The sequence below is a fragment of the Pseudoliparis swirei genome, chromosome 23 (genome assembly GCF_029220125.1).
Source record: "Pseudoliparis swirei isolate HS2019 ecotype Mariana Trench chromosome 23, NWPU_hadal_v1, whole genome shotgun sequence".
Taxonomy (NCBI): Eukaryota; Metazoa; Chordata; class Actinopteri; order Perciformes; family Liparidae; genus Pseudoliparis; species Pseudoliparis swirei.
The window spans coordinates 4,473,914-4,499,306 of record NC_079410.1 but is presented as its reverse complement, the minus strand read 5'-3'; the positions used below and the strand labels follow the sequence as shown (position 1 = coordinate 4,499,306).

The 25,393-nt window shown below is 45.1% G+C and overlaps 1 protein-coding gene across 2 annotated transcripts in view; it reads right to left on the bottom strand.

The window, feature by feature from the left end:
* Positions 1-25,393, bottom strand: part of LOC130188608 (protein kinase C beta type-like) — a 109,452-nt gene that overhangs the window by 72,296 nt on the left and 11,763 nt on the right. For both annotated transcript variants that reach the window (XM_056407012.1, XM_056407010.1), the window contains 3 exons: positions 9,887-9,969; positions 1,944-2,055; positions 1,719-1,847 (listed from right to left, as the gene is read on the bottom strand). In XM_056407012.1, the coding sequence (XP_056262987.1) occupies positions 1,719-1,847; positions 1,944-2,055; positions 9,887-9,969 (324 nt within the window). The remainder of the gene's footprint in view (positions 1-1,718; positions 1,848-1,943; positions 2,056-9,886; positions 9,970-25,393) is intronic.

The window sequence follows — 25,393 nt, the reverse complement described above, 5'->3', positions numbered from 1 at the left end:
GAGAGGAGATGAGAGAGGAGAGAGGAGAGAGAGAGGAGAGGAGAGGAAGAGAGAGGAAGGAGAGAGGAGAAGAGAGAGAGAGGGAGGAGAGAGAGGGAGGAGAGAGAGGGAAGGAGAGAGGGAGGGAAGGAGAGAGGGAGGAGAGAGGGAGGAGAGAGAGGGAAGGAGAGAGGGAGGGAAGGAGAGAGAAAGGAGAGAGGGAGGAGAGAGAGAGGGAAGGAGAGAGAGAGGGAAGAAGAGAAGAAGGAGAGAGAGGGAAGGAGAGAGAGATGTAGGCCAGAGAAAGAGTTGTCTCTTTCCAAGATATTCAAAGTTCTGTCTTTCTTTCACACAAACAGGATAAATATGATTTTTTTCTTTCTTCTTTAAACAGAAATAAATCATTTCCACCGTCTTGGAAAATGAACGTCATGTTCCCATTAAGTTACTTTAAGTTAGTAATTACTTTAAGTTACTTTAAGTTAGTAATTACTTTTTAGTGTTTAATAAATCAACACAATTATATCCATCTACGTATCATTATTGATCATCTCGACACGCTGAAGGTTCATCGAGACGAGAATCCATTCACATGAATCAGAGATATCAGATTATCTGTGGATATACATTTTGATTCATGAGGTATTTATGGTAATTTAACTAATTCAGCACCAAAGAGCAACTTCCTCCCTCATGACGTCATCAGGAGGTGTGTAGTTCATTGCTTATTAAGAAAGCCAGCTGTATTTGAGTTGAAAGGTGCAGAATAAAGTAAATGTAACCCTCTGCTTCCACCTGCAGGTAAAGCAAGGTACTACACGCAAACTAAAAACAAGTGGCGACAGTTATCTACCATTTACAAAAAATAAACGATATTTAAATTAAAAAGTCGAGGCAGGTCATGAAAAGCTCTCTTCGGAACGGGGCAAGCATACGTTTAACTTATTTATACAAATAATTTCTCTAAATTTCACACTGAAGACCCACAGAAGCTCAACACCTTCGGCCGAGAGCAACGAGTCGCTGAAAGGCATTCTGGGAAACATTCCGCTTCAAACATTATCCTCCTTATTATTTGAACAATGTGAAGGAACAGTTCATTTAATCTTCAGGTATAAATAAATAAACGCTTCATGTTGGTTTTATTTCAAATGTGAGCCGGTTGACAAACTCTAAACTATTGTTTATAAACTATAAATAATAATCAGGGAAGGTCAGTCACAGGGTCTCTGGGTTGTGGTTGAAGCTAAATTATCATAACTGGTTAAAGTTAGTAACACGTGTACAAAAATAGAAAATAAATAAAGGGAATATAGTCGCTAAAATTAACTGAAATTTGGACAGGGAACAAACATCATCTTAATGCAAACATCACTAAATTACACATTTACTTCCAAATTAATATTAAATATTCAGCATTTAAGTTGATTTACTAAATGTGATTATATTGGCCCACTGGTGGGCTTCAGAGCGCCACCTAGTGGGCTAAAGAGCCACTGCCAAATGGTCAGGATACATTAGAAAGAAAATGTACAAAGCTGGTATTTTAATATCTAAATGAGCTTTAGAATTTTCCTAAATAATAACTAGTAACCAATAAATCGTTTTTAACAATCTCTGCATTGTGATCACACGTGTGACTGACAGGTTGCGACAGTGCTCATTAGACACTCCCCCCTGCACCTCTGCAGGGCGGCCAGCAGGGGGCGCCAGAGGGCCGGTCATCCCGGCGGACTCACTGGTGACGGTGAGCATGTTGGTCTTGATCTCCGCGGTGATCTGCAGGCGGCCCCTCTGCTCCGTGTGGTCCGTCCCGCACAGGCTGGGCACGTTGGCCACGCAGCGCTTGTGGATGTTCAGCATACAGTCTGCAACACAGGTACACGTCAGGTGTGTAGCGGTAACCGTGTGTGTGTGTGTGTGTGTGTGTGTGTGCGTGTGAGTGTGTGTGTGTGTGTACGTACGGTCACATCTCATGCCCTGGTGCAGGAGGCCGTACAGCAGGGAGCCACAGTGGTCGCAGAAGGTCGGGCTGGAGTAGGTGTGGACCTTAAACTTGTGCTTCGCCCTCGGGTCCTAGGAAAAAAAGTATTTCAGTCAGTTAGGAAGTTAGGAAACAAATAATTATACATATATACATATATTTATATGTATTAATACATTCGCTGTCTTTTACTCCTTGCATCGACATTTTAATTAGACCAAGAAAAGTTTTAGTCTCGAAAGACTGCAGAGGCGTGTGTGTGTGTGTGTGTGTGTGTGTGTGTGTGTGTGTGTGTGTGTGTGTGTGTGTGGTCTGTTGAATTTGAACACAAACAGAAACACTGTGGGTGGGAAAGAGATCAAGAGATCAAGTTCAGGCCTCTTTTCTGATTACAACATCGTACAGACAGACACAAAATGTGTGTATATATATACACACACATACATATATATTTGTATTTATTTATATATATATATATAAATAAATATATATATATATTTGGTGAATGCAAATTATGCGAAAAAAGGAAACTCAGGTACCGTTTCCTCATTCAAAAATAAGGTGTAGGGTAGAAACAGGTTATCAGTGTGTGTGTGTGTGTGTTATCAAATTGCAGAACACATTGAGGGATTATTTCTAAACAGGACCTCAGTGTTGATCGAACTTCAACGTCGACTATTGTGAATTATTTAGCCGTTCACACACACACACACACACACACACACACACACACACACACACACACACACACACACACACACACACACACACACACACACACACACACACACACACACACACACACACACACACACACACACACACACACACACACACACACACACACACACACAGCCCTTCGGGGCGGGTCCAGACCTCGGGATGCTTCCCCGTGGGTGTGTTTCTTCTTGGGGTCCGGCAGCAGCTGCCAGACCCGACAGTGTGTGAGTGTTTTGGTGTTTCGGTGTTAACCTCCCAGCGGCGCCGAGGAGCTTGGAGGAAACACACACGGTGCCTTCTGCCAACGGGAAAACGACTTTGGGTTTCGGGCGCCGGCCTCAAGTGTTTGCGTCTCTTCGCCTCAAGCGGCCAGAAAAAATATGCCGATTGATTTCTTTCCTTTCCCCACAAACATGTTTTTTCATTTAGGCTGCGGCTGAATTACACCCAGTTGTGTGTGCGTGTGTGTGTGTGTGTGTTTTTTCAAGGACAGGACCACCTCCTGTTTTTGTTCTCCTTGAAAACATCAGTGGAGATCCACTGATGAGCGACGGCCGACAGCAAGCGATGTGAGAGCCTCTCAAACACTAATGCTTATATAATATATATTACGTAAAATATTATATATATATATTCTATAGCTATTATATATATTATATATATATTCTATAACTATTATATATATATAATATTATATAATATATATAATAGATAATATATTTTATATGTCATATATATAATATATGATATGTATAATATATATTATATTATAAGTATATATTCTATATATTATATTATATATATGTAATATATTATATATATAAATATATACAATTATTTATCTATAAAAAATGTATATAACAACCCTTGCATCACGAGAATTCAAAGAGAAATGGAAATAGGGAATAGGGACAAAGGGTCTTTTATAAATCAGAGAATGTTTTTCTGGCTATGATGAAATCCTAAAACCCTCACCTCCTCTAACAGGTGCGTCCCAGCGCAGAAGCTGAAGACGCCATAACTTCCATTTCAATACGACTAGAACCCACAACCCCTCCCCCCCTCATCACGCTGCTCTTACTGGTGAACACGGTGAAGCCAAAACATCTGGGTGTGAATGAGTTGGTGATCAATAAAGAAAAGATGGAAATCAGCTGAGGTTTGAGCGGAGCGACTACGAGCTGCCGGGATTCTTTCTGGGGGACTTTTTAAATTAACAGAACCGATGTGGACTCAGACTTAGTATTTTACATTTCCTTTTTTTTTTACAGCACGTCTGCAACTTTTTTCACTCACTGCAGACCCCTACAAAATGAAAGCAGATGGTGTATCATACAGCACGCACGCACACACACACACACACACACACACACACACACGATGCTGTGTGACAGACACACTCGTTGCTGGTCTTAATATCGACATTTATTACCAGATTTATATATTTTTTTAAAGGTAATTTCCTGGTAGAAAATGAGTCGACGCGTCTACCGGAGGTCCATCCAGTAGACGCGTCGTATTTATCGACTTTTTTGTTGTTGTTGTTGTTGCTGCATTTTTCTAGAACGATGCAGTGGGTGGACTCGCATCTCCGCCCCCTCTGATTGGTTCACACACACCGAGGTAACGGAACACATTATAGCCTCCGCCGCCCGGATCCATAAAACTAACGTGCCATTTAAAGGATTTATTGTTGATTTATTTAGGCAGATTTATGCAAAGAGTCCCTCACAAGAGCCGTGAAGAATAAATGATTTTTAAAAAAGAGAGTAAAGAAGTGAGGGTGGTGGTTTCATCTCCTCTCCTCCTTCCCTTCCTCCGTATGCTAAGCGTGATCCCTCCATCGCTTTGTTATCCCTCCTCCTCCCTCACAGGTTACCTTGTGCTTATCTTTTTTCTTACCCATCTGGTCACACGCCCTGTTACACATATCAACATACACACGTGGATGTGCGGGTACGATGTAGACGGGATGTACAGAATTAATCTCCACGGATGGGAAGAAAGAAAAAAGAAAAAGAGTGACTCAGAGAAGCCTTTAGAGACAGAAGACGGAAAAATAATAATAACAAAATAGTCAATACTGTTTAGAAATAATCCCTCACACACTGATCTGACCTTGTATATATATATATATAAATATATATGTCTTATTCCTCTGTATATTTAATATTGTTATTGTATTTTTTATTTCATTTTTATCTCTTATCTTGATTAATGCTCTAATGTGCACCCGCTGCAATGTCCCCGCTGTGGACTAATAAAGGAATATCTAATCTAATCTAATCCCTAAAGACTGGGATCATTACAAAATACCCCTAAATAAAAGCAGAGCACACTGAGGTGGATCCTCCGTGGGTTTGAACCTGAAACCTGACGGCTTGTTTCCAGTGTGTGTTTCTCTTCTCGGGCGCTTCAGGTTCCTCTCAGACCTGAACACAGAGCTGAGGCCTGTGAGGCAGAGCGCAGGGCGCGAAAACTAGAACCTGAGCTTCATGCATTCCAGAGAACGGTCAGGATGTGAGACGTCTGCACGCTGCCCGTTTGAATGCGTGCAGAGAGGAGAGGAGAGGAGAGGAGGGAAGAGAAGAGAATAGGATGAGAGGAGAGGAGGGAAGAGAAGAGGAGAGGAGGGAAGAGAATAGGATGAGAGGAGGGAAGAGGAGAGGAGAGGAGAGGAGAGGAGGGAAGGGAAGAGAAGAGGAGAGGAGGAGAGAAGGGAAGAGAAGGGAAGAGGAGAGGAGAGGAGAGAAGGGAAGGGAAGAGAAGAGGAGAGGAGAGGAGGGAAGAGAAGAGGAGAGGAGGAGAGAGGAGAGAAGGGAAGAGAAGAGGAGAGGAGAGGAGGGAAGAGGAGAGGAGGGAAGGGAAGGGAAGAGGAGAGGAGGGAAGGGAAGAGGAGAGGAGGGAAGGGAAGGGAAGAGGAGAGGAGAGGAGAGAAGGGAAGGGAAGAGGAGAGGAGAGGAGGGAAGGGAAGAGGAGAGGAGAGGAGGGAAGGGAAGAGGAGAGGAGGGAAGGGAAGGGAAGAGGAGAGGAGGGAAGGGAAGGGGAGAGGAGAGGAGAGAAGGGAAGGGAAGAGGAGAGGAGAGGAGGGAAGGGAAGAGGAGGGAAGGGAAGGGAAGGGAAGAGGAGAGGAGGGAAGGGAAGGGAAGAGGAGAGGAGGGAAGGGAAGGGGAGAGGAGAGGAGAGAAGGGAAGGGAAGAGGAGAGGAGAGGAGGGAAGGGAAGAGAAGAGAAGAGGAGAGAAGATGGAGTTCCTTCAAGTTCTCCATCGACCACACATACACACACAGACACAAACATACACACAGACACACACACAGGATGGCGGCCCCTTCTGGCAGAGGCTTTTTAAAATGTATTTTCCAGTTTTTGAAGGTTTTCTTCTCCGTCTGAATGGCTGAACGTCTGAGAGTCGGGCGCCGTGTGCCGTGGCGCCCGAGGCGGGACACGGATTGAGGGTTGTGTAAACATTCGTGACTTGGCTCCAACCGGCTGCTCGGTCTGGGGAATATATTTGAGGAATTCCAGGACCAGAGAGGAATAAATATATCCTGAATCACAGACACCCGCTACACGTCAACCACATTGAGCTGTATATCGGCCACACACACACACACACACACACACACACACACACACACACACACACACACACACACACACACACACACACACACACACACACACACACACACACACACACACACACACACACACACACACACACACACACACACACAGTAATGTAGGTTTCATTAGAGGATCTCATCCCACAGGGATCCCATTCTATTAACCCAGATCTATTGACTAATTGACTTCTTCTTTTAAACATACGTAGCTGACGGAGGAAGGAGGAGACGAGGAAGAGACAAGGAGACGAGGAGCGAGGAAGAGATGAAGAGGGAGGAAGAGACGAGAAGGGGTGAGGGAGGAAGAGACAAGGAGACGAGGAGGGAGGAAGAGACGAGAAGGGAGGAAGAGATGAGGAGGGATGAGGGAGGAAGTGACGAGAAGGGATGAGGGAGGAAGAGACGAGGAGGGATGAGAGAGGAAGAGACGAGAAGGGATGAGAGAGGAAGAGACAAGGAGGGATGAGGGAGGAAGAGACGAGGAGGGATGAGGGAGGAAGAGACGAGAAGGGATGAGAGAGGAAGAGACAAGGAGGGATGAGGGAGGAAGAGACGAGGAGGGATGAGGGAGGACGAGAAGGGATGAGAGAGGAAGAGACAAGGAGGGATGAGGGAGGAAGAGACGAGAAGGGATGAGAGAGGAAGAGACAAGGAGGGATGAGGGAGGAAGAGACGAGGAGGGATGAGGGAGGACGAGAAGGGATGAGGGAGGAAGAGACAAGGAGGGATGAGGGAGGAAGAGACAAGGAGGGATGAGGGAGGAAGAGACAAGGAGGGATGAGGGAGGAAGAGATGAGGAGGGATGAGGGAGGAAGAGACAAGGAGGGAGGAAGAGAGGAGGAGGGAGGAAGAGACGAGGAGGAGGAGAGGAGAGGAAGAGACGAGGAGGGATGAGGGAGGAAGAGATGAGGAGGGATGAGGGAGGAAGAGATGAGGAGGGATGAGGGAGGAAGAGAGGAGGAGGGAAGAAGAAATGAGGAGGGATGAGGGAGGAAGAGACAAGGAGGGATGAGAGAGGAAGAGACAAGGAGGGAGGAGGGAGGAAGAGATGAGGAGGGAAGAAGAAACGAGGAGGGATGAGGGAGGAAGAGACAAGGTGGGATGAGAGAGGAAGAGACAAGGAGGGAGGAGGGAGGAATAGATGAGGAGGGATGAGAGAGGAAGAGACAAGGAGGGATGAGGGAGGAAGAGACGAGGAGGGATGAGGAGGAGGGATGAGGGAGGAAGAGAGGAGGAGGGAAGAAGAAACGAGGAGGGATGAGAGAGGAAGAGACAAGGAGGGATGAGGGAGGAAGAGACAAGGAGGGATGAGGGAGGAAGAGACGAGGAGGGATGAGGGAGGAAGAGACGAGGAGGGATGAGGGAGGAAGAGACAAGGAGGGATGAGGGAGGAAGAGACAAGGAGGGATGAGGGAGGAAGAGATGAGGAGGGATGAGGGAGGAAGAGAGGAGGAGGGAAGAAGAAACGAGGAGGGATGAGGGAGGAAGAGACAAGGAGGGATGAGAGAGGAAGAGACAAGGAGGGAGGAGGGAGGAAGAGATGAGGAGGGAAGAAGAAACGAGGAGGGATGAGGGAGGAAGAGATGAGGAGGGATGAGGGAGGAAGAGAGGAGGAGGGAAGAAGAAACGAGGAGGGATGAGGGAGGAAGAGACAAGGAGGGATGAGAGAGGAAGAGACAAGGAGGGATGAGGGAGGAAGAGACAAGGAGGGATGAGGGAGGAAGAGACGAGGAGGGATGAGGGAGGAAGAGACGAGGAGGGATGAGGGAGGAAGAGACAAGGAGGGATGAGGGAGGAAGAGACAAGGAGGGATGAGGGAGGAAGAGATGAGGAGGGATGAGGGAGGAAAAGACAAGGAGGGATGAGGGAGGAAGAGACAAGGAGGGAGGAAGAGGTGAGGAGGGAGGAAGAGACGAGGAGGGAGGAAGAGGTGAGGAGGGATGAGGGAGGAAGAGACGAGGAGGGATGAAGGAGGAAGAGACGAGGAGGGAGGAAGAGGTGAGGAGGGATGAGGAGGGAGGAAGTGGTGAGGAGGGATGAAGAGGTGAGGAGGGATGAGGAGGGAGGAAGAGGTGAGGAGGGATGAGGGAGGAAGAGACGAGGAGGGATGAAGAGGTGAGGAGGGATGAGGAGGGAGGAAGAGGTGAGGAGGGATGAAGAGACAAAGAGGGTACTCATTCATTATATTCTGATTTAAATTCATGACTTATCTGCCTCTTGTCGTCTCAATAAATCAATTATTTGGCCAATAAAAGGTTGAAAAAAATAAAATAAAAAATACAAATTTGATTTATCCTGAAGAAATATTAAGAAAAATATAAACTATCACAAAATAATACTTTTTTTTCTTCTTCTTTATCAAACCTGTTGCCAACTTCTATATTTGACAATGACTGAAATAAAACTGCTGATGTCATCAGATCTTTAATGATGACGTCATAGGAAGTCGTCCTGGTTGGATGTGGATGTTACGGCTCAGAGTGACGATCAAATCCCTGGAAACCGAACACATTCCACGGCCTCATCACACTCGAGGAGCGACTTTGGAAGCAGTGCATTGTGGGCCGTCTCTCCCTCTATTTAAATGCGTACATTCCTGCTGTGCAGCCACCGAGGTCCTGAGTCCACGACCTCAGGGGGGGGGGGAGGCCCCGTAATTAAGAGCAGGGGCACCCCTGGGTGGAGCGACATTTAAATAGAGGATGTACAGAGAAGAGTGGAGGCCGTGGGAGGAGCCTCCAGGGAGAGGGTTCAACGGAGACAGATATAGGATCATAAATATAGAGGCAGGATAGGAGAGAGAGAGAGGGAGAGGTGAAGAGGATAATGAAGAAGACGAGGTCGTCTGATGGTGTCAAAAGGTCTTTGAAGGCTTTTTAAAAAAGGAGGTGAAGAAAAGACTTGAAGGGAAACGCTCCACCTCCAGAGAAAACTACACAGCATCTACTGGATGTCATGGTGATTAGAGTCAGGTCCAGAAGGAGGTATCATAACTATGTGGGGAATAGGTGAGGAAGAGGAAGAAGAGGGAGAAGAAGGACAAAGGAGGAGAAGAAAAGGAAAAGAAAAAGGACAAGGAAAAGAAGAAGGACGACGAAGGCGGAAGGAAAGACGAACATGAAAAGAAGAACAAATAGAAGAAGGACGAAGAAGGAAGGAGAAAGAAGGAGGAAGAGGACCTAAATAAGGCGAAGAAGAAGAAGAAGAAGCAGCGTATCGTTCTCCAGGAACACAGGCGTCTCTCAAGTGTACTCGTCAGACTGAAAGGCTCTCGAGAAGGAAGGACCCAGAGACCCCACGGAGTGAGAGAGGACGGAGGTGAAGAGCACTTCTGAAGAGAAGGAAAGGAACTCCTCGTCTTCTCTTGAAAGAGGAGAAACCGGATGAAGAGTTCAGCTCACTCACCCCTCAAGAGAGGAGACCAAACCAACGCTGGAGGAGTTCATGTGTCACGATGGAGGCAGCTCAGCCGTAACCGTGGTTACAGGTGATGGGCGTCACCGGACTTTAAGTGTGTGTGTGTGTGTGTGTGTGTATGTGTGTGTGTGTGTGTGTGTGTGTGTGTGTGTACTCACGTCGGACGCAGGTCCTTTATCGGCACCGGGACAGGAGAACGTGACGAACTCATGGCAACGTTTGTGCACCACGAAACAACACACTGCGGAGAGAGAGAGAGGGCGAGAGAGAGAGAGAGACACACACACAGAGAGAGAGAGAGAGAGCGACACACAGAGAGAGAGAGAGAGAGAACATTAACACAATGTTAATCATACTGTACTGCACAAACTACATGAAATACATACATTTAAAAACATAATATATAATAAATAATGATTGGGTCACACACACACACAAACACCTCGTATTTATGTGACTTTTTATTAACAGAAGTGACCGTGTTTTGCAAAGCTTCTCATAATATCTGCATTATCGCTCTCTTCCTTTGCACATACATGTATTTGTATAAAAATATTGGAAACGTCTTCTGTCCCACATGGTAATGTGTGTATACATATACCATATAAATATGTGTATACATATACCATATAAATATGTGTATACATATACCTTATAAATTTGTGTATCCACACATATACCTTATAAATATGTGAAGACACGGTAAATACATGAAGTAAAACTATAAACCAGTTCTTCATCAGTGACTGAAGTCATGAAGGATTCTTTGTTCAAACGGTTGTTTGTTGTTTCGTTGTTTTTAATGGGCTCTTTGGTCAAGCTAAATAATAATTATATATATATATATATATAACTTTACAAAATAACATTTTAAAGACGACAATTCATTTATTTAAAAAAAAAAACGTTGCAGTAAATGTCAATTTGAATTGAATTCCACTGCAAATTGATATTTCAATTTGACTATTTGATAAAATTAACTTTTGACTAGATATATGTTTGAAGAGCTGTGGCAACACGTTAAAGTTACGATGTGATGATATGGAATATGACGTATAACATGACGCTAACTTGTTACTGTTACACGTACTTTGACTTTTACTTCAGTTAAACTGAATACACGACTTTACATTTGAAAAGCTCTTCGTCGTCTCACTGCTTTCAAAGGATTTCCTGCCACCTGTAGCGAGTGGTACCTGTGATCACCTGTACTTACCTGTACTTACCTGGTAATTACAGGTAATTACCAGCTACCAGTGGTAATATGAATCGTGCTCTGAAAGTGAGTTAAATAACGGGCCTCGCGGTGAGGGACGTGAGCTCACCGCAACAACAACTTTTTATTTTATCTTTTAATCTACCTCTAACTTTTATTTTAGTGTCAGTGATCAGAGATTATGGAGGAGGAAGATGGAGTTGTTCTTCCTTCTTCTTCTTCCTCCTTCATTCTTCCTCCTTCCCTTTTCCTTCTTCTTCCTTCCTTCTTCTTCTTCCTCCTTCATTCTTCCTCCTTCATCCTTTCCTTTTCCTTCTTCTTCCTTCCTTCTTCTTCTTCCTCCTTCATTCTTCCTCCTTCATCCTTTCCTTTTCCTTCTTCTTCCTTCTTCTTCTTCCTCCTTCATTCTTCCTCCTTCATCCTTTCCTTTTCCTTCTTCTTCACTTCCTTCTTCTTCTTCCTTCTTCATCCTTCGTATTCCTCCTTTCCTTTTCCTTCCTCTACTTCCTTCTTCTTCATCCATCTTCTTCCTCCTTTCCTTTTCCTTCTTCTACTTCCTTCTTCCTACTTCTTCATTCTTCCTCCTTCCTGCTTCTTTATTCTTCCTCCTTCATTCTTCTTCTTCCTTCTTCTTCCTCCTTTCCTTTTCCTTCTTCTACTTCCTTCTTCTTCCTCCTTCATTCTTCCTTCTTTCCTTTTCCTTATTCTCCCTCCTTCATTCTTCCTCCTTCCTGTTCCTTCATTCTTCCTCCTTCCTGTTCCTTCTTGTCACGGTAAACTTTGACCTCCAAACGCCCTCCAGGAGAAAATGCCTTGAGGCCTTTCTGAGACGTCGAGGTTTCCACACGCGTGTGCAGAGCGTGACGTGAGCTGCTGGCGTCATGTGACACGGCGTCACGTGACACGGCGTGATGCGCTGACTCGTATGTTTCACTCCTCCGTCACTGGCGGAGGTTATGATCACCACGGCGACTCTCAGCACCACGTGCAGCTCAATGGTGCTTCACTCCCACACGTTATCCTCTCTTCGGTTACACCGCCCACTCACTGCCATGATCACTCTCACACACACACACACATATATATATATACACACACACCTCTTTCCGACGATATGGAGGGTGGAGGGGACGGAGGTAGAGAGAGAAATGAGGAGAGCTGTGTGCACATATTGCTTCAAGCCAACTGCTCTTTTGGAGAATTTTAACTGCTGAAATCCCCAAAGCAAAACAAACAAACAAACAAACACACACACACACACACAGAAGTGAACACTATCCAACCTGAACACCCTCGGGCCAAAACAAACACAAATATTGTTGAACCAGAGCGATCCCTCCATTCCTCCCTCGAACCAGACGCAGAGCTTTCCTCCTAAACCCGTCACACACACACACACACACACACACACACACACACACACACACACACACACACACACACACACACACACACACACACACACACACACACACACACACACACACACACACACACACACACACACACACACACACACACACACACACACACACGAGTTTAGGAGCAGGACCCAAACACTTCCTGTCCCATGTGTCCATCAACAAGCTTCTTGATGTTGATGTTGTCGTCCTCCTCCTCCTCCTCCTCCTCCTCCTGTGCTGATCTCAAGTTGACTGGTGGATCTGGCCCGCTGCCATCGTGCCTTCATTATTTATTGGTGTACATTAAATAGCAATGGGCCCCACACCCACACACACACAAACACACCCACACACAGTTTAATGCTCAGGTTACCGTGGAGGTGAGCAGGCAGTGAGCCGGTAAGTCTACCGGTAACACCGGCTGAGCCTGACGTTACCTACGGGCCGCAGCTCAGGATGAGGAGCGTCAGTTGGGCTTCTGAACAACCAGCAGCACACTTTAAACTTATTCCTCCTCCTCCTCCTCCTCCTCCTCCTCCTCCTCCTCCGTGTGTGTTCAGTGTTTCGGGTTTTGGAAAGTCTTTTTCTTTTGTTGCCATTTTCTCAAGAATCATGGGAATGTTAACTACGCCCTCCACGTACCCGCGGACTTCTTCTTCAGTGTCGTGGAGCATCACCAAGTCTTCACCCCCCCCCCCCCCCCCTCATCAGAAACCTGAGCCCTAACCACGTGTCTGTGTAAACACACTTTTTAAGTGCCGGCCCACACGGCGACGACCAAGAGAAACCTGTTGTTGTCTCTCTGATGTCCCGCTGCCCCTTCACTAGTGTCACATGACGTTGTTACGCAACAGGCCGGCTGTCAATCAATGCCCGTGAGCTGTCTGCTGCATCAACACGGCTCAAACTGACTCCGCCCCCCTCGTCTGAGATGACAGGACGTCTTTTGTTTACTCCTGAACCGAAACAACAACAGCTCCACTCGCAAGATACAACTACAGTTTTTTAATTGGGAGCACCTCAACAAAATGTCTTTATTTTCTTCCTTCGCTTCTTCCTCACTCGCCTCCCTTTCATTTCCTGGTCCTCTCCCCCACGCCACCATCTTTTGCTCCCCTCCCTCTCTCTATTCCGTTTCATGAAATGTTGGCAGAACACAGGCGAACACAGCCGTTTCCCTCTAATGAGCTGCCAGTGTGTGTGTGTGTGTGTGTGTGACACGCTGTACAGTGCTGTCCCAGATTTAGACCCGTTAGACGTGGACCGGTTCAAGCTCTCCAGTTATCACGTGTATTAATCTGGAGCTGTAGTCGTATACTTGGTGCGTCCGTCTGCACGATACCTTTATTTTATCTTTTTAAACGCTATCGGATGGACCGACTCTGACTCTAACTTCCGAGTTTAATTCACATCATGATCTATTCACTCCGTCCGTTTCTATTATTTTTTATGTCGATTCCATCGACGTTGCCATCGTCTGCTGAGCTATATTTTTTTTAATTGTTAATGATATTTAAACTGTTTTTTAATTTTATTTAAGCCGTTTAATGATATTTAAACTTTTTCATGATATTTTAACTGTTTTTTAATTAGATTTAAACTGTTTAATGATATTTAAACTAGTTTTTAATGATATTTAACAATGTTTTTAGTGATATTTCAACATGTTTTTAATGCTATTTCAACATGTTTTTAGTGATATTTCAACATGTTTTTAACGATATTTAAACATGTTTTTAACGATATTTAAAGGGTACCTGTAGTGCAAAACAACAACGTGCTACATCCATTCGGCGCATCAAATAAATCATATTTACCCCGCTGCTATTGTCAACAAGTCACGCATAGCCCGAGGATTTACATTTCTTTGTCAACATTCCGAATCCGTGGGCGCAGCCATTTTGCTAGTTATTTACTCCAGCTCAAAGCTAACTATGACGTAGAGTCGTTGAAAGGAATTCAGCCCATCCGACCACTTCTACGCGTTGCTTCTTGGGATAGATCGGTGGCCTCAAGAATTACACAATCTATATCAGGGGTGCTCAATATGTCGATCACGGCGACCTGCCAGTCGATCGCGCGTAGTATTGGTAGATCGCATGACATTAAAAAATTGGCCCGCCCCCCTGTCACTTTCTCTATAGCGCCACATTACAGCAGCAGCATGTCATTTCTGTCTCTACGTGTTGCGTTGACAGTCCTCTGCCCGCCGTCTCGTGCGCCGGAGCTCCCGACACCGGTTTGCGCGCATCGGGACGGACGGAGCAAAGAAAAAGTCACTAGCACCCCGAACATGTCGGCCGAACATTGCATCAATGAAAGACATCTCCAGCGCTGGCTTATGCGCGATGTAGCTATCAAGCTCACTCTTTTGTGTGAAGCAGATGAGGTCTAATGACACTATATCATCGGACATAAGTTCGTGCTCTTTACAACAAATGCACTCTATGTCTGTTTTCTGGCACATTTCCCACAACTGCACCAAACGTCCGCCGACTTGCGTGCACGGTCCGACGGTGAAGCATCTGGACGCGGTCCTTGCATCAACTTCATCAGAATCATCGCTATCATCGCTGTCACAATTCACTAAATGGGGATAGTCTGCTTTTAAAGGTTCAAACAAGTATCCAGTTGCTGAATCAGACAATCTTTCATCGTCCATATTCTCAATCTCTCAGCATTTCTTTGCGAGCGCTCGACGTTGTTTATATTGGTATCTGAACACATCCGCTGTGGCTGGCTGTCGATCTATCAACGATCTGACGTCACACCACCATGACATATTCAAGCTCCAGTGCAATGTCGCATGTCGGAGTTGAGGACTTTGAACAGCCTAAACTACGTATTGTTATTGAATACTGGACCGTCAGTGCATGAATAACCTTTAGAAACACATTATCTTTTGATCTGGCTACATATTCGCTTTCACTACAGGTACCCTTTAAACATGTTTTTAACGATATTTAAACATGTTTTTAACGATATTTACCTTCGCATTGAAAATGAGGAAGGTAAAGCAGCACAATAACCTACATTCACAAACTGATTGTCTGAAGTCTGATTTTCCCAGCTGCTCCTGAACGCATCATCTCACTCTTCCGGTAAGCTTTGGTTGCCAGCTCAACAGCGAGCATGACTTCTTCTTCTCTCCCTCCCGCTCCCTCTTGCTCAGTGTGTCTCATGTATAGTTATCCCCCTGCCTCCCTTAATGATAACGATACATGCAACAAGTGTAGTTTATTTGCTAGGTTGGAGGCAGGTCTAAGTGGGTTAGATGCACGGCTCCGCGCTATCGAAGCTCAGACAGCTATGCTAGTTAGCCCGCCCTCTCCCGTAGTCGGGCGGAGCTACAGTCAGCTGATAGCTGTTCCCGGCGGTAACCGTACAGCCGGATGGTTGGGTAACTGTCCAGGAGTCGTAAGTCTACACAGAAGCCCGCTGTGCACCAACCACTTCACGTTCCGAACCAGTTTTCCTGCTCAGCGACACACCGCTGAGGAACACACCCTGGTTATCGGGAGCTCTATAGTCAGGAACGTGAAAATAGCGAAGCCACGGACCAGAGTCGTGTGCCTCCGGGGCCAGAGCGGGCGGCGTGGAGTCTTGTTTGAAGCTGCTGGCTAAGGATAAGCGGAGATACAGTCAGATTGTAATACACGCGGTGGTAATGGCGCTGAGCCCGCGCTCGGAACTCACTAAAATTAATGTGGAATCGGTGTGTGCTTATGCCAAGACGTTGTCGGACACCGTAATTTTCTCTGGCCCTCTCCCAAATTTGCAGACAGACGAATTGTATAGCCGAATGTCGTCTTTCAACCGCTGGCTGTCGAGGTGGTGCCCAGCGAATAATGTGGGCTCGTAGACAACTGGAAGACTTTCTGGGAAAACCTGATCTGATGAGGAGAGACGGCATTCATCCCACGTTGGACGGAGCGCGTCTCATTTCTGCGAATATGACCAAGTTGATCACGGACTTAATCTATGACAACCCAGGGTTCAGATCAGGAACCGGGAGCAGAGTTGTAGTTTAACACCCTTCTCTGCTCTTCCATTCGAGCAGTTACCCACCCTTGACTTTAGAGTAGAGACTGTGTCTGTCCCACGGCCACTTCAATTAAATAAATCAAAAGTAAGCAGAAGAGGAGTCGTACACAATAACCTTATACAAGTTAACACAATTATTTCAGCAGTGCAACAAAATAGGTCTATTAAATGTGGTCTCCTAAATATTCGATCTCTGTCATCTAAAGCTGTGTTACTGAATGATTTAATATCAGATAATCACATTGATTTATGTTGCCTAACTGAAACCTGGCTGAGCCATGAAGAATATGTCTGCCTGAATGAATCGACTCCTCCAAGTCATATTAATACTCACATTCCTCGAGGCACCGGTCGAGGAGGTGGAGTAGCAGCCATCTTTGAATCGAGCCTATTAATTAATCCTCAACCAAAATTACACTACACCTCATTTGAAAGCCTTGTTCTTAGTCTTTCACATCCAACCTGGAAAACACTACAGCCAATTCGATTTGTGATTCTGTACGGGCCACCAGGTCCATATTCAGAGTTTATATCTGAATTCTCAGAATTTATATCAAGTTTGGTTCTTAAAACCGATAAAGTTATTATTGTTGGAGATTTTAATATCCATGTGGATGTTGATAATGATTGCCTTAGTGCTGCATTCATCTCCTTGTTGGACTCGATTGGCTTCTGTCAGAGAGTACAGAAACCCACTCACAGCTTTGGCCACACGCTTGATCTTGTTCTTACTTATGGCGTTGACATTGAGCATTTGAACGTCTTCCCACAGAATCCTCTTCTGTCAGACCACAACCTCATAACTTTTGAATTTATACTACCGGGTGTACTCCGTTAGTCAAAAGTTTCTACACTAGATGTCTAACTGATAGTGCTGTAGCTAAATTTAAAGCGATTCCTTCTGTATTTGATTCGATACCACGTCTCAATATAACAGAGGACTCCTGGTCTAACTTTAGTCCGTCCCAGATTGATCATCTTGTTGACAGTGCCATAGGCTCTCTGAGAATGACACTGGACTCGATAGCCCTCTGAAGAAGAAGACAGTGAGGAAGAGGAGGTTTGCTCCTGGTATAACCCTCAGACCCGCAAACTGAAGCAAGCGTCACGAAGCTTGAGCATATGGCGTTCAACTAATCTCGAAGAATCCCGCTTAGTTTGGCGAGATAGTCTTAAAACATATAAGAAGGCCCTCCGTAATGCCAGAGCAGCCTATTACTCATCAATAATAGAAAAAATAAAAACAACCCCAGGTTTCTCTTCAGCACTGTAGCCAGGCTGACAGAGAGTCACAGCTCTGTGGGCCGAGCATTCCTATAAACCTTAGTGGTAATGACTTTATGAACTTCTTTAATGAAAAGATTTTAACTATTAGGGACAAGATTAATAATCTCTTGCCCATAACCAGTGCCAATCTGTTCTCAAGTGGAATGGCCTTGGAAACCGCTGTATGCCCTGGTGTATATTTGGAGGAATTTTCTCCTATCAACCGTGACCAATTATTTTCAACGGTTTCTCCTTCGAACACGTCTACCTGTCTCTTGGACCCCATCCCGACGAGGCTGCTTAAAGACGTTTTGCCTTTAATTGGCGGCTCTCTATTAGATATTATCAATGTGTCTCTGCTAACAGGCCACGTACCACACTCCTTCAAGGTGGCTGTTATTAAACCTCTCCTGAAGAAGCCCACTCTGGATCCAGAGGTATTGGCTAACTACAGACCGATCTCTAACCTCCCTTCCTCTCCAAGATCCTTGAGAAAGTGGTTGCAAATCAGTTGTGCGACTTTCTACATCATAATAGTTTATTTGAGAAATTTCAATCAGGATTTAGAAAACACCACAGCACCGAGACGGCACTGGTGAAAATTACAAATGACCTCTTAATGGCAGCAGATAAAGGACTCCTCTCTGTCCTGGTCTTGTTAGACCTTAGTGCTGCATTCGACACCATTGACCATGACATCCTGTTACAGAGACTGGAGCAGTCGATTGGCATTTCAGGCACGGCACTAATTTGGTTTAAATCCTATTTATCAGATCGATCTCAGTTTGTATTTGTAAACGATGACGCCTCGATAACCACCAACGTTAATCACGGAGTTCCACAAGGTTCTGTGCTTGGACCAATTTTATTTACCTTATACATGCTTCCTTTGGGCAATATTATCAGGAAACACTCCATAAACTTTCATTGTTATGCAGATGACACTCAACTATATTTATCGATAAAACCAGAGGAGAGCAACCAACTCTGTAAAATTCAAGCATGTCTTAAAGACATAAAACATGGATGACCTGCAACTTCTTGATGTTAAACTCAGACAAAACCGAAGTAATTTTAATCGGCCCTGAGCACCTCAGAGATCAATTATCTGGTGATGTGGATTCTGTAGACGGCATTGCCCTGGCATCCAACACCACTGTAAAGAATCTTGGCGTTATCTTTGATCGGGACTTGTCCTTTAACTCCCACGTAAAGCAAATCTCAAGGACTGCATTCTTTCATTTCGTAATATTTCAAAAATCAGGCACATCTTGTCTCAAAAGATGCAGAAAAATTGGTACACGCGTTCGTCACTTGGAGACTGGATTACTGCAACTCCTTATTAGCAGGCTGCTCTAATAAATCTCTTAGGTCCCTCCAGTTGATCCAGAATGCTGCAGCTCGTGTTCTCACTAAAACTAAGAAAAGAGATCACATCACTCCTGCACTAGCTGCTCTGCACTGGCTCCCAGTAAAATCAAGAATCACTTTTAAAATTCTTCTCTTAACCTACAAAGCCTTGATTGGTGATACTCCATCATATCTTAAGGAGCTTGTAGTACCATATTGCCCCACTAGAGAGCTTCGCTCACTAAATGCGGGACTACTTGTAGTTCCTAGAGTCTTAAAAAGTAGAATGGGAGCCAGAGCCTTTAGTTATCAAGCTCCTCTTTTATGGAACCAGCTTCCAATTTCAGTCCGGGAGGCAGACACAGTCACCTCGTTTAAGAGTAGACTTAAGACCTTCCTCTTTGACAGAGCTTATAGTTAGGGCTGAATCAGGTTTGCCCTGGTCCAGCCCCTTGATATGCTGCTATAGGCTTATAGCTGCCGGGGGACGTTTTAGGATGCACTGAGTACCTATCTCCTCTTTTTCTCTCCTTAAGGATGAATTTTCATCTCTCAATCACACGTTACTAACTCTGCTTTCTCCCCGGAAGTCCTTTTGACTATTCGTCTCTTGGGGTTATCGGTCCCTATGAGACGGCATAGATCTATCTGCCTGATGGATCGTCTGGGTCGTGGAATTCCTGCTCATGACTACGCCACTGTCCTGTTGAGACTCCGCCTCCTCCTGCCCACCGCCATCTGCCTGATGGATCGTGGAGGTCTCCATCGTGGAATATGCCTACTATGAACTATTCATACACTCTGTCATATTCATTGAATGTATTTTAACTCTAAATCTGTCCTTCTGTACACATTACATCTATTGCATCTGTCCATCCTAGGAGAGGGATCCTCCTCTGTTGCTCTCCTCCAGGTTTCTTCCTTTTTCCCCTGAAGGGTTATTTGGGAGTTTTTCCTGGTCCGATGTGAGGTTTTGGCGCAGGGATGTCTATGTGTACAGATTGTAAAGCACTCCGAGACAAATTTGTAATTTGTGAAATTGGGCTATACAAATAAACTGAATTGAATTGAATTGAATTATGTTTTGATCGCCGTGTATTTATTTATTTATTTATTTGTATGCGTGTTATTCACATAAGTAAAAAGTTATTAAACCGAATCGCATAAAATTTGGTGGGATGATTGGTTATTATCCGGGGACCATTTGATTAGATTTTGGGATCGATCGGATCAAAGGTCAAGGTCAAGGTCATGAAAAGGTCAACATCTTCTTTTTACCATAGCGCGGTCAATTTGTATCCAATTGGCATGCAACTAATGCCAAAATGTTCATAATTCAATGCCCAATCTTGTGATATGCGAAGGTATGCGCTCTACCGAGTGCCCGTTCTAGTTAAACATGTTTTTAAGAATATTTAAACATGTTTTAACGATATTTTCTTGCGCAAACAACGTGCACAAACACAGCCGGGTGGAGGCACACGCCGCGTCGCACGCCTGGAAACAGTCGAGTTAATCTGATGCCAGTATTTCCATATCTTATCCAACATCTGCGTGTTACGTTTCTCTAGTAATTCTCGTGTGGAAGCTCCTCGTCACTGACGTGATCAGCTGTCATTGAGACAATAGATGACAATGGGACGCTACACTGGCTTCACCGCGTTAAGCTCCTCCCCCCCGGGGCCTCGTCCTGGCAGACCTGGCACACGCTGTGGAATCGATCTGGGCCAGCCAGACTCCCACTTCCTGTTTTCCTGTTCTCTGGCTCCGCCTCCCGTCTCCGGGGGAGGAAAGGACGAGCGCGGCGAAAGACTTCAAAAGACATCTTCTCAGAGGAAGACGAGAAGGAGGGCAAGATGATAGAGAGGAGAGGGCGAGAGGAAGAAAGTCAATAAATTTTACAGAAAAACACGCCATTCACCGTGAGCATCCCCTCCTCCCTCCTCCCTCCATCCCTCCTCCCTCCAGTGTGTGTACGGTCCTTCAAGGGCTTATATAAAGGGGCCTGAGCAACCTACGCCAATGTATAAATACCCAGAATGCCGCTGGTGAAGCAGGGAGAAGGGTCAGGGAGTTAGTCAGCACACCCATATCACTCCTCCTCCTTCTCTCTCTCTCTCTCTCTCTCTTCGTTCTACCAATCAATCCTTCCCCTCTTCTCCTCCCCCAGCGATACATCTAGAATTTCTCGTGTGCTTTTTTTCATTCGCGTAATAGCAATAAAAAAAGCAGAGGATTCCACTCGGCAGGTTGACCTCTGACCTCCGGTTGGCGGGGAGAAGCAGCGAGGACCAAACTAAACACGTTCATCATCCTCTTGTTTTGGACTTTTTATCCCAGAACCTTTTTACTCTGTCCAGACGTAACAACTTTCCATAAATCCAAACTTCCCGTGTGCATTTCCTGAGGAGATCAATATTTCATCCAAATCGGGTCCACGCGGAAAGGTGAGAGTGGAATGTGAGACACGTAGATGCGGGACAGTCCGTCTGGCTTCACGTCAGTTTCACGCTGTGAAGGAAACCTGGCACAAGACGAGTGGTCCGGCTCTCTCTCTCTCTCTCTCTCTCTCTCTCTCATTCCCTTCTTCTTTCCCTTTAGTCTCTCTCGTTCCTCCCGTGTCCGTCGGCCTCTTTTAGTTCCCTCTCCGTCTCTTCGTCGTGCTCCACTCGCACCGCGGACGCTCGGGAATCAAACCTGCGACCTCATAGCGAAACAACACGATCGGGGATTCGATCGATTTGACATTTAAAAGTATAAATTAAGTTTTTTTAAAGGATATTAACTTGAGAACTCGACGGGCTTACGAGCGGCGGTTTGTTTGACGACTTGATTTCCATCAAAAACACGTCTGCACTACGACTACAGAAAGAAATATTCCTCCATTGTTTGTTCTCTGTGTGTGTGTGTGTGTGTGTGTGTGGAGAGCCCTTCCTCTCAAAGCAGAAGTACATCTACCTCCACAAAATGACCTGAACTGGCACAAAACACACACACACACACACACACACACACACACACACACACACACACACACACACACACACACACACACACACACACACACACACACACACACACACACACACACACACACACACACACACACACAGTAATCTCCTGTACTTTCATCAACTTCTCCCTCCCTCCCTCCTTCACTCACTGCCACTTTCCCTCTCTTAACTCCCCCACAAACAATACCTGCTGTTCTGGTCCAGACAGAGAGACAAATAACAGACGACGGGAAAGAAAAGAAGAAAAAAAAGAAGGGACAAAAAGAAGAAGAAGAAGAAGAACGTACGAGCGCACGCACGAGGCGTGTTTGACCGTCGCCTGCATTTAATCTGCTGGAGAGCAGAATCGTCATCATGAACACACAGTTTCATCTAATCTGCTGATCGACTCATTAATTCAGAGAGGGAGGGAGAGAGAGAGAGAGGGAGAGAGAGGGTTGGCATGAAGAGGCTGAGTGAGCGAGAGTGGGCGAGAGAGGGCAGCGGGGTGAGAATGAAGAGCTGCAGATATCAAGAGAGAGGATGAGACTAACGGGTTCCAACACGATGAACTCATAGGCTGCAGCAACGCTCAGCACCACCAACACGAAACACGCCACAGGATGACACATGTCACATGACACATGTCACATGACACATGTTTAGATATAACAATTATAACCCTGACAATAGAAAAACAAGACGGTGAGATAGGAGTGGATTTGAGTGTGGAGTCGGTGTTGGACTGTGACTGGAGGCTTTGAATAATGAATATTATAATATTTAATAATAATAATAATAGTAATAATAGTAATAATAATAATAATAGTGATAATAATAATAATAATAGTAATAATAGTAATAATAATAATAATAGTAACAATAATAGTAATAATAATAATAATAATGATATTATTACACACTAGTGTTCCTGCGATGTGATGCATCCTCTCTGGAAGCTTGTCATCTGAACAGTCGAGTGCCATTTCTTAAAAAAACCTCCGGCACATCCGTCGTAAAGTGAAGTGATGCATTATGGGCCACGAGGAGACCGCATTCTATTCAATGCGCCTTCAATCCAAAGTGCTTTCCCTTTTCTAAGACACACACACACACAGCAGTGAGCTACATGTGAAAAACGACATCTTGAAGATTGATTAATTGATGTCATCCTGAAAGGTTTATTGTAGCGTATGTATGTGTGTGTATGTATGTGTGTGTATGTATGTGTGTGTGCATATGTATGTGTGTGTATGTGTGTGTGAGGGCAAGGTAAGGCATCCTCTAGTCAACAACTCGCTCAACAGACCAGTGCTACCTGTTATCCTCTTTACATAGGCGCGCACGCACGCACACACACACACACACACACTTATGGTTATGCGGGTTAATTCCTTAATCTACAAGGACTAAACAAAAGATAATGTCCGCTGACGCCACCGTGGGAGGATGATATTTAAGCAACACACACTCCGAGAGCGACAACAATACGCTGCTGTCAACCCGACCAACGGGAAACAATAGAGAGAAACTAATGAGGAGAAGTGTGACGGGTGAGAGAGAGACAGACCTAGTGAGAGGGAGAGAGACAGACGGGTGAGAGAGAAGAAGCAGGAAGTCAAATAAAGAAAGAGAGGTAAAGACGAGACGAGGAGAGGAAGAACGAGGTCAGGGATCACCGCACTTCTGTCGGCTCGTGCCCCTGTTGCTAGGTTACCATCTACAGATGAAAGGGTTAAAGCATCTAAGGAGAAACATTGACACAGTTAGCTGGTCACACAAACACACACACACACACACTGGGGCAATGATTCGATATCTATTTATATTTGATCGTCTTTCAATGTCATATTTAGTCGAAGGTCATATATTACGATATTAATTAACGTTGTCAAAATTTATCGTAACAAGCACATAATTGATCAGATAATCTGATTATTTTTCATATATACACATATATATATATATAATGTTAATTATATATAAATATATAATATAAATTATCTCTCTCTCTATATATATATATATAATTTATATTATATATAAGATAAATTATATAAATATACTAATAATATTTTGTACGATTGCCACAAATGTCAGCGGCGAGGACAACAGAGACCCGGAGGAGGTAGTCTGTCAATCGGTAACTCAAAGAGAGAGACAGAGACAGAGACAGAGACACACACACACACACACACACACACACACACACACACACACACAGACCCTTACACACACGCCCACACACACACACAAATAGACCCTTACACGCCCACGCCCACACACACACAGACACACATACAAACACACACTCACACAAGCACACACCCGCAAATACAAACACACACACGCACAAATACAAGCACACATACAAACACACACACAAATACAAACACAAACACACACAAATACAAACACACACACAAATATACACAAACACACACTCAGTCTTCAGATGTGTAGATCAGATCAAAATGGAGTGTTCCCTCACTAGACTTTATCACACTCACACACACAGACACACACACACACAGACACACACACACACACACACACCTCTCACACTGCGAGGAAGCAGTTCGGGGAGGAAACACGGCGTGATGTAAAACTCTGAAACAGACGTGGAGCTCATCTGGAATCTGAGCGTTGATCACATGACGCTCATCAAGTCATGAAGTCATGAAGTCATAAAGTCGTTAAGTCTCTTCTCACTTCCTCTTTTCGGGTTGTGGTATATTTTACGGCGTGAGCTCGAGCTGTTTAGTGTGTTGTTGTTGTTGTTGTTGTTGTCTGAGAGGCAGCGGGGGAACGGCGGAAAAATCAATGCACCCTGCGACGCCGCCGTGTGTCTGTGCCGCAGCGGGGGGGGGGGGGGTCACATGACTCCAGCTGATGACATCATCGGAAAGCAGTTTTCGGGGGCGAGGTCGACACTTATTCACTTCGAAGGACTTTTTTTTCCACCATCAAACTTCATGCGGACGTCCACGGAGCCTTCGATCCGCTCACATCCCCCCGCGATAAATATCTCCCGAGGCCCCGCCCCCCTCAGGATGAGTTGGAACCCGTGTGCTCTTGAGCAATCGGGAGCTCGACACGTCCGCGCGTTCAATTCCGTGTTTAAAGACGACTAAACTAAGATAGCGGACATTAAATCTGCTCAAATCTATCAAAATAAAACACCAACAATGCCTCTTTGTTCAAACCCTCTGGTTCACACCTCGCGTTGTGAGCTCGATGGACAGGCAGCTCTTAGTGTCGCAGAAATGAAATCGTCATAACAACGGCCGTCTCGCCGTCGCTGTGGTCAGCCTGTGATATCCTGAAGAAGACGAGGGTCTGGTTTGATTCACCACAAGACGCCTTTAACTGAGATATGCACCCGGCTTATTG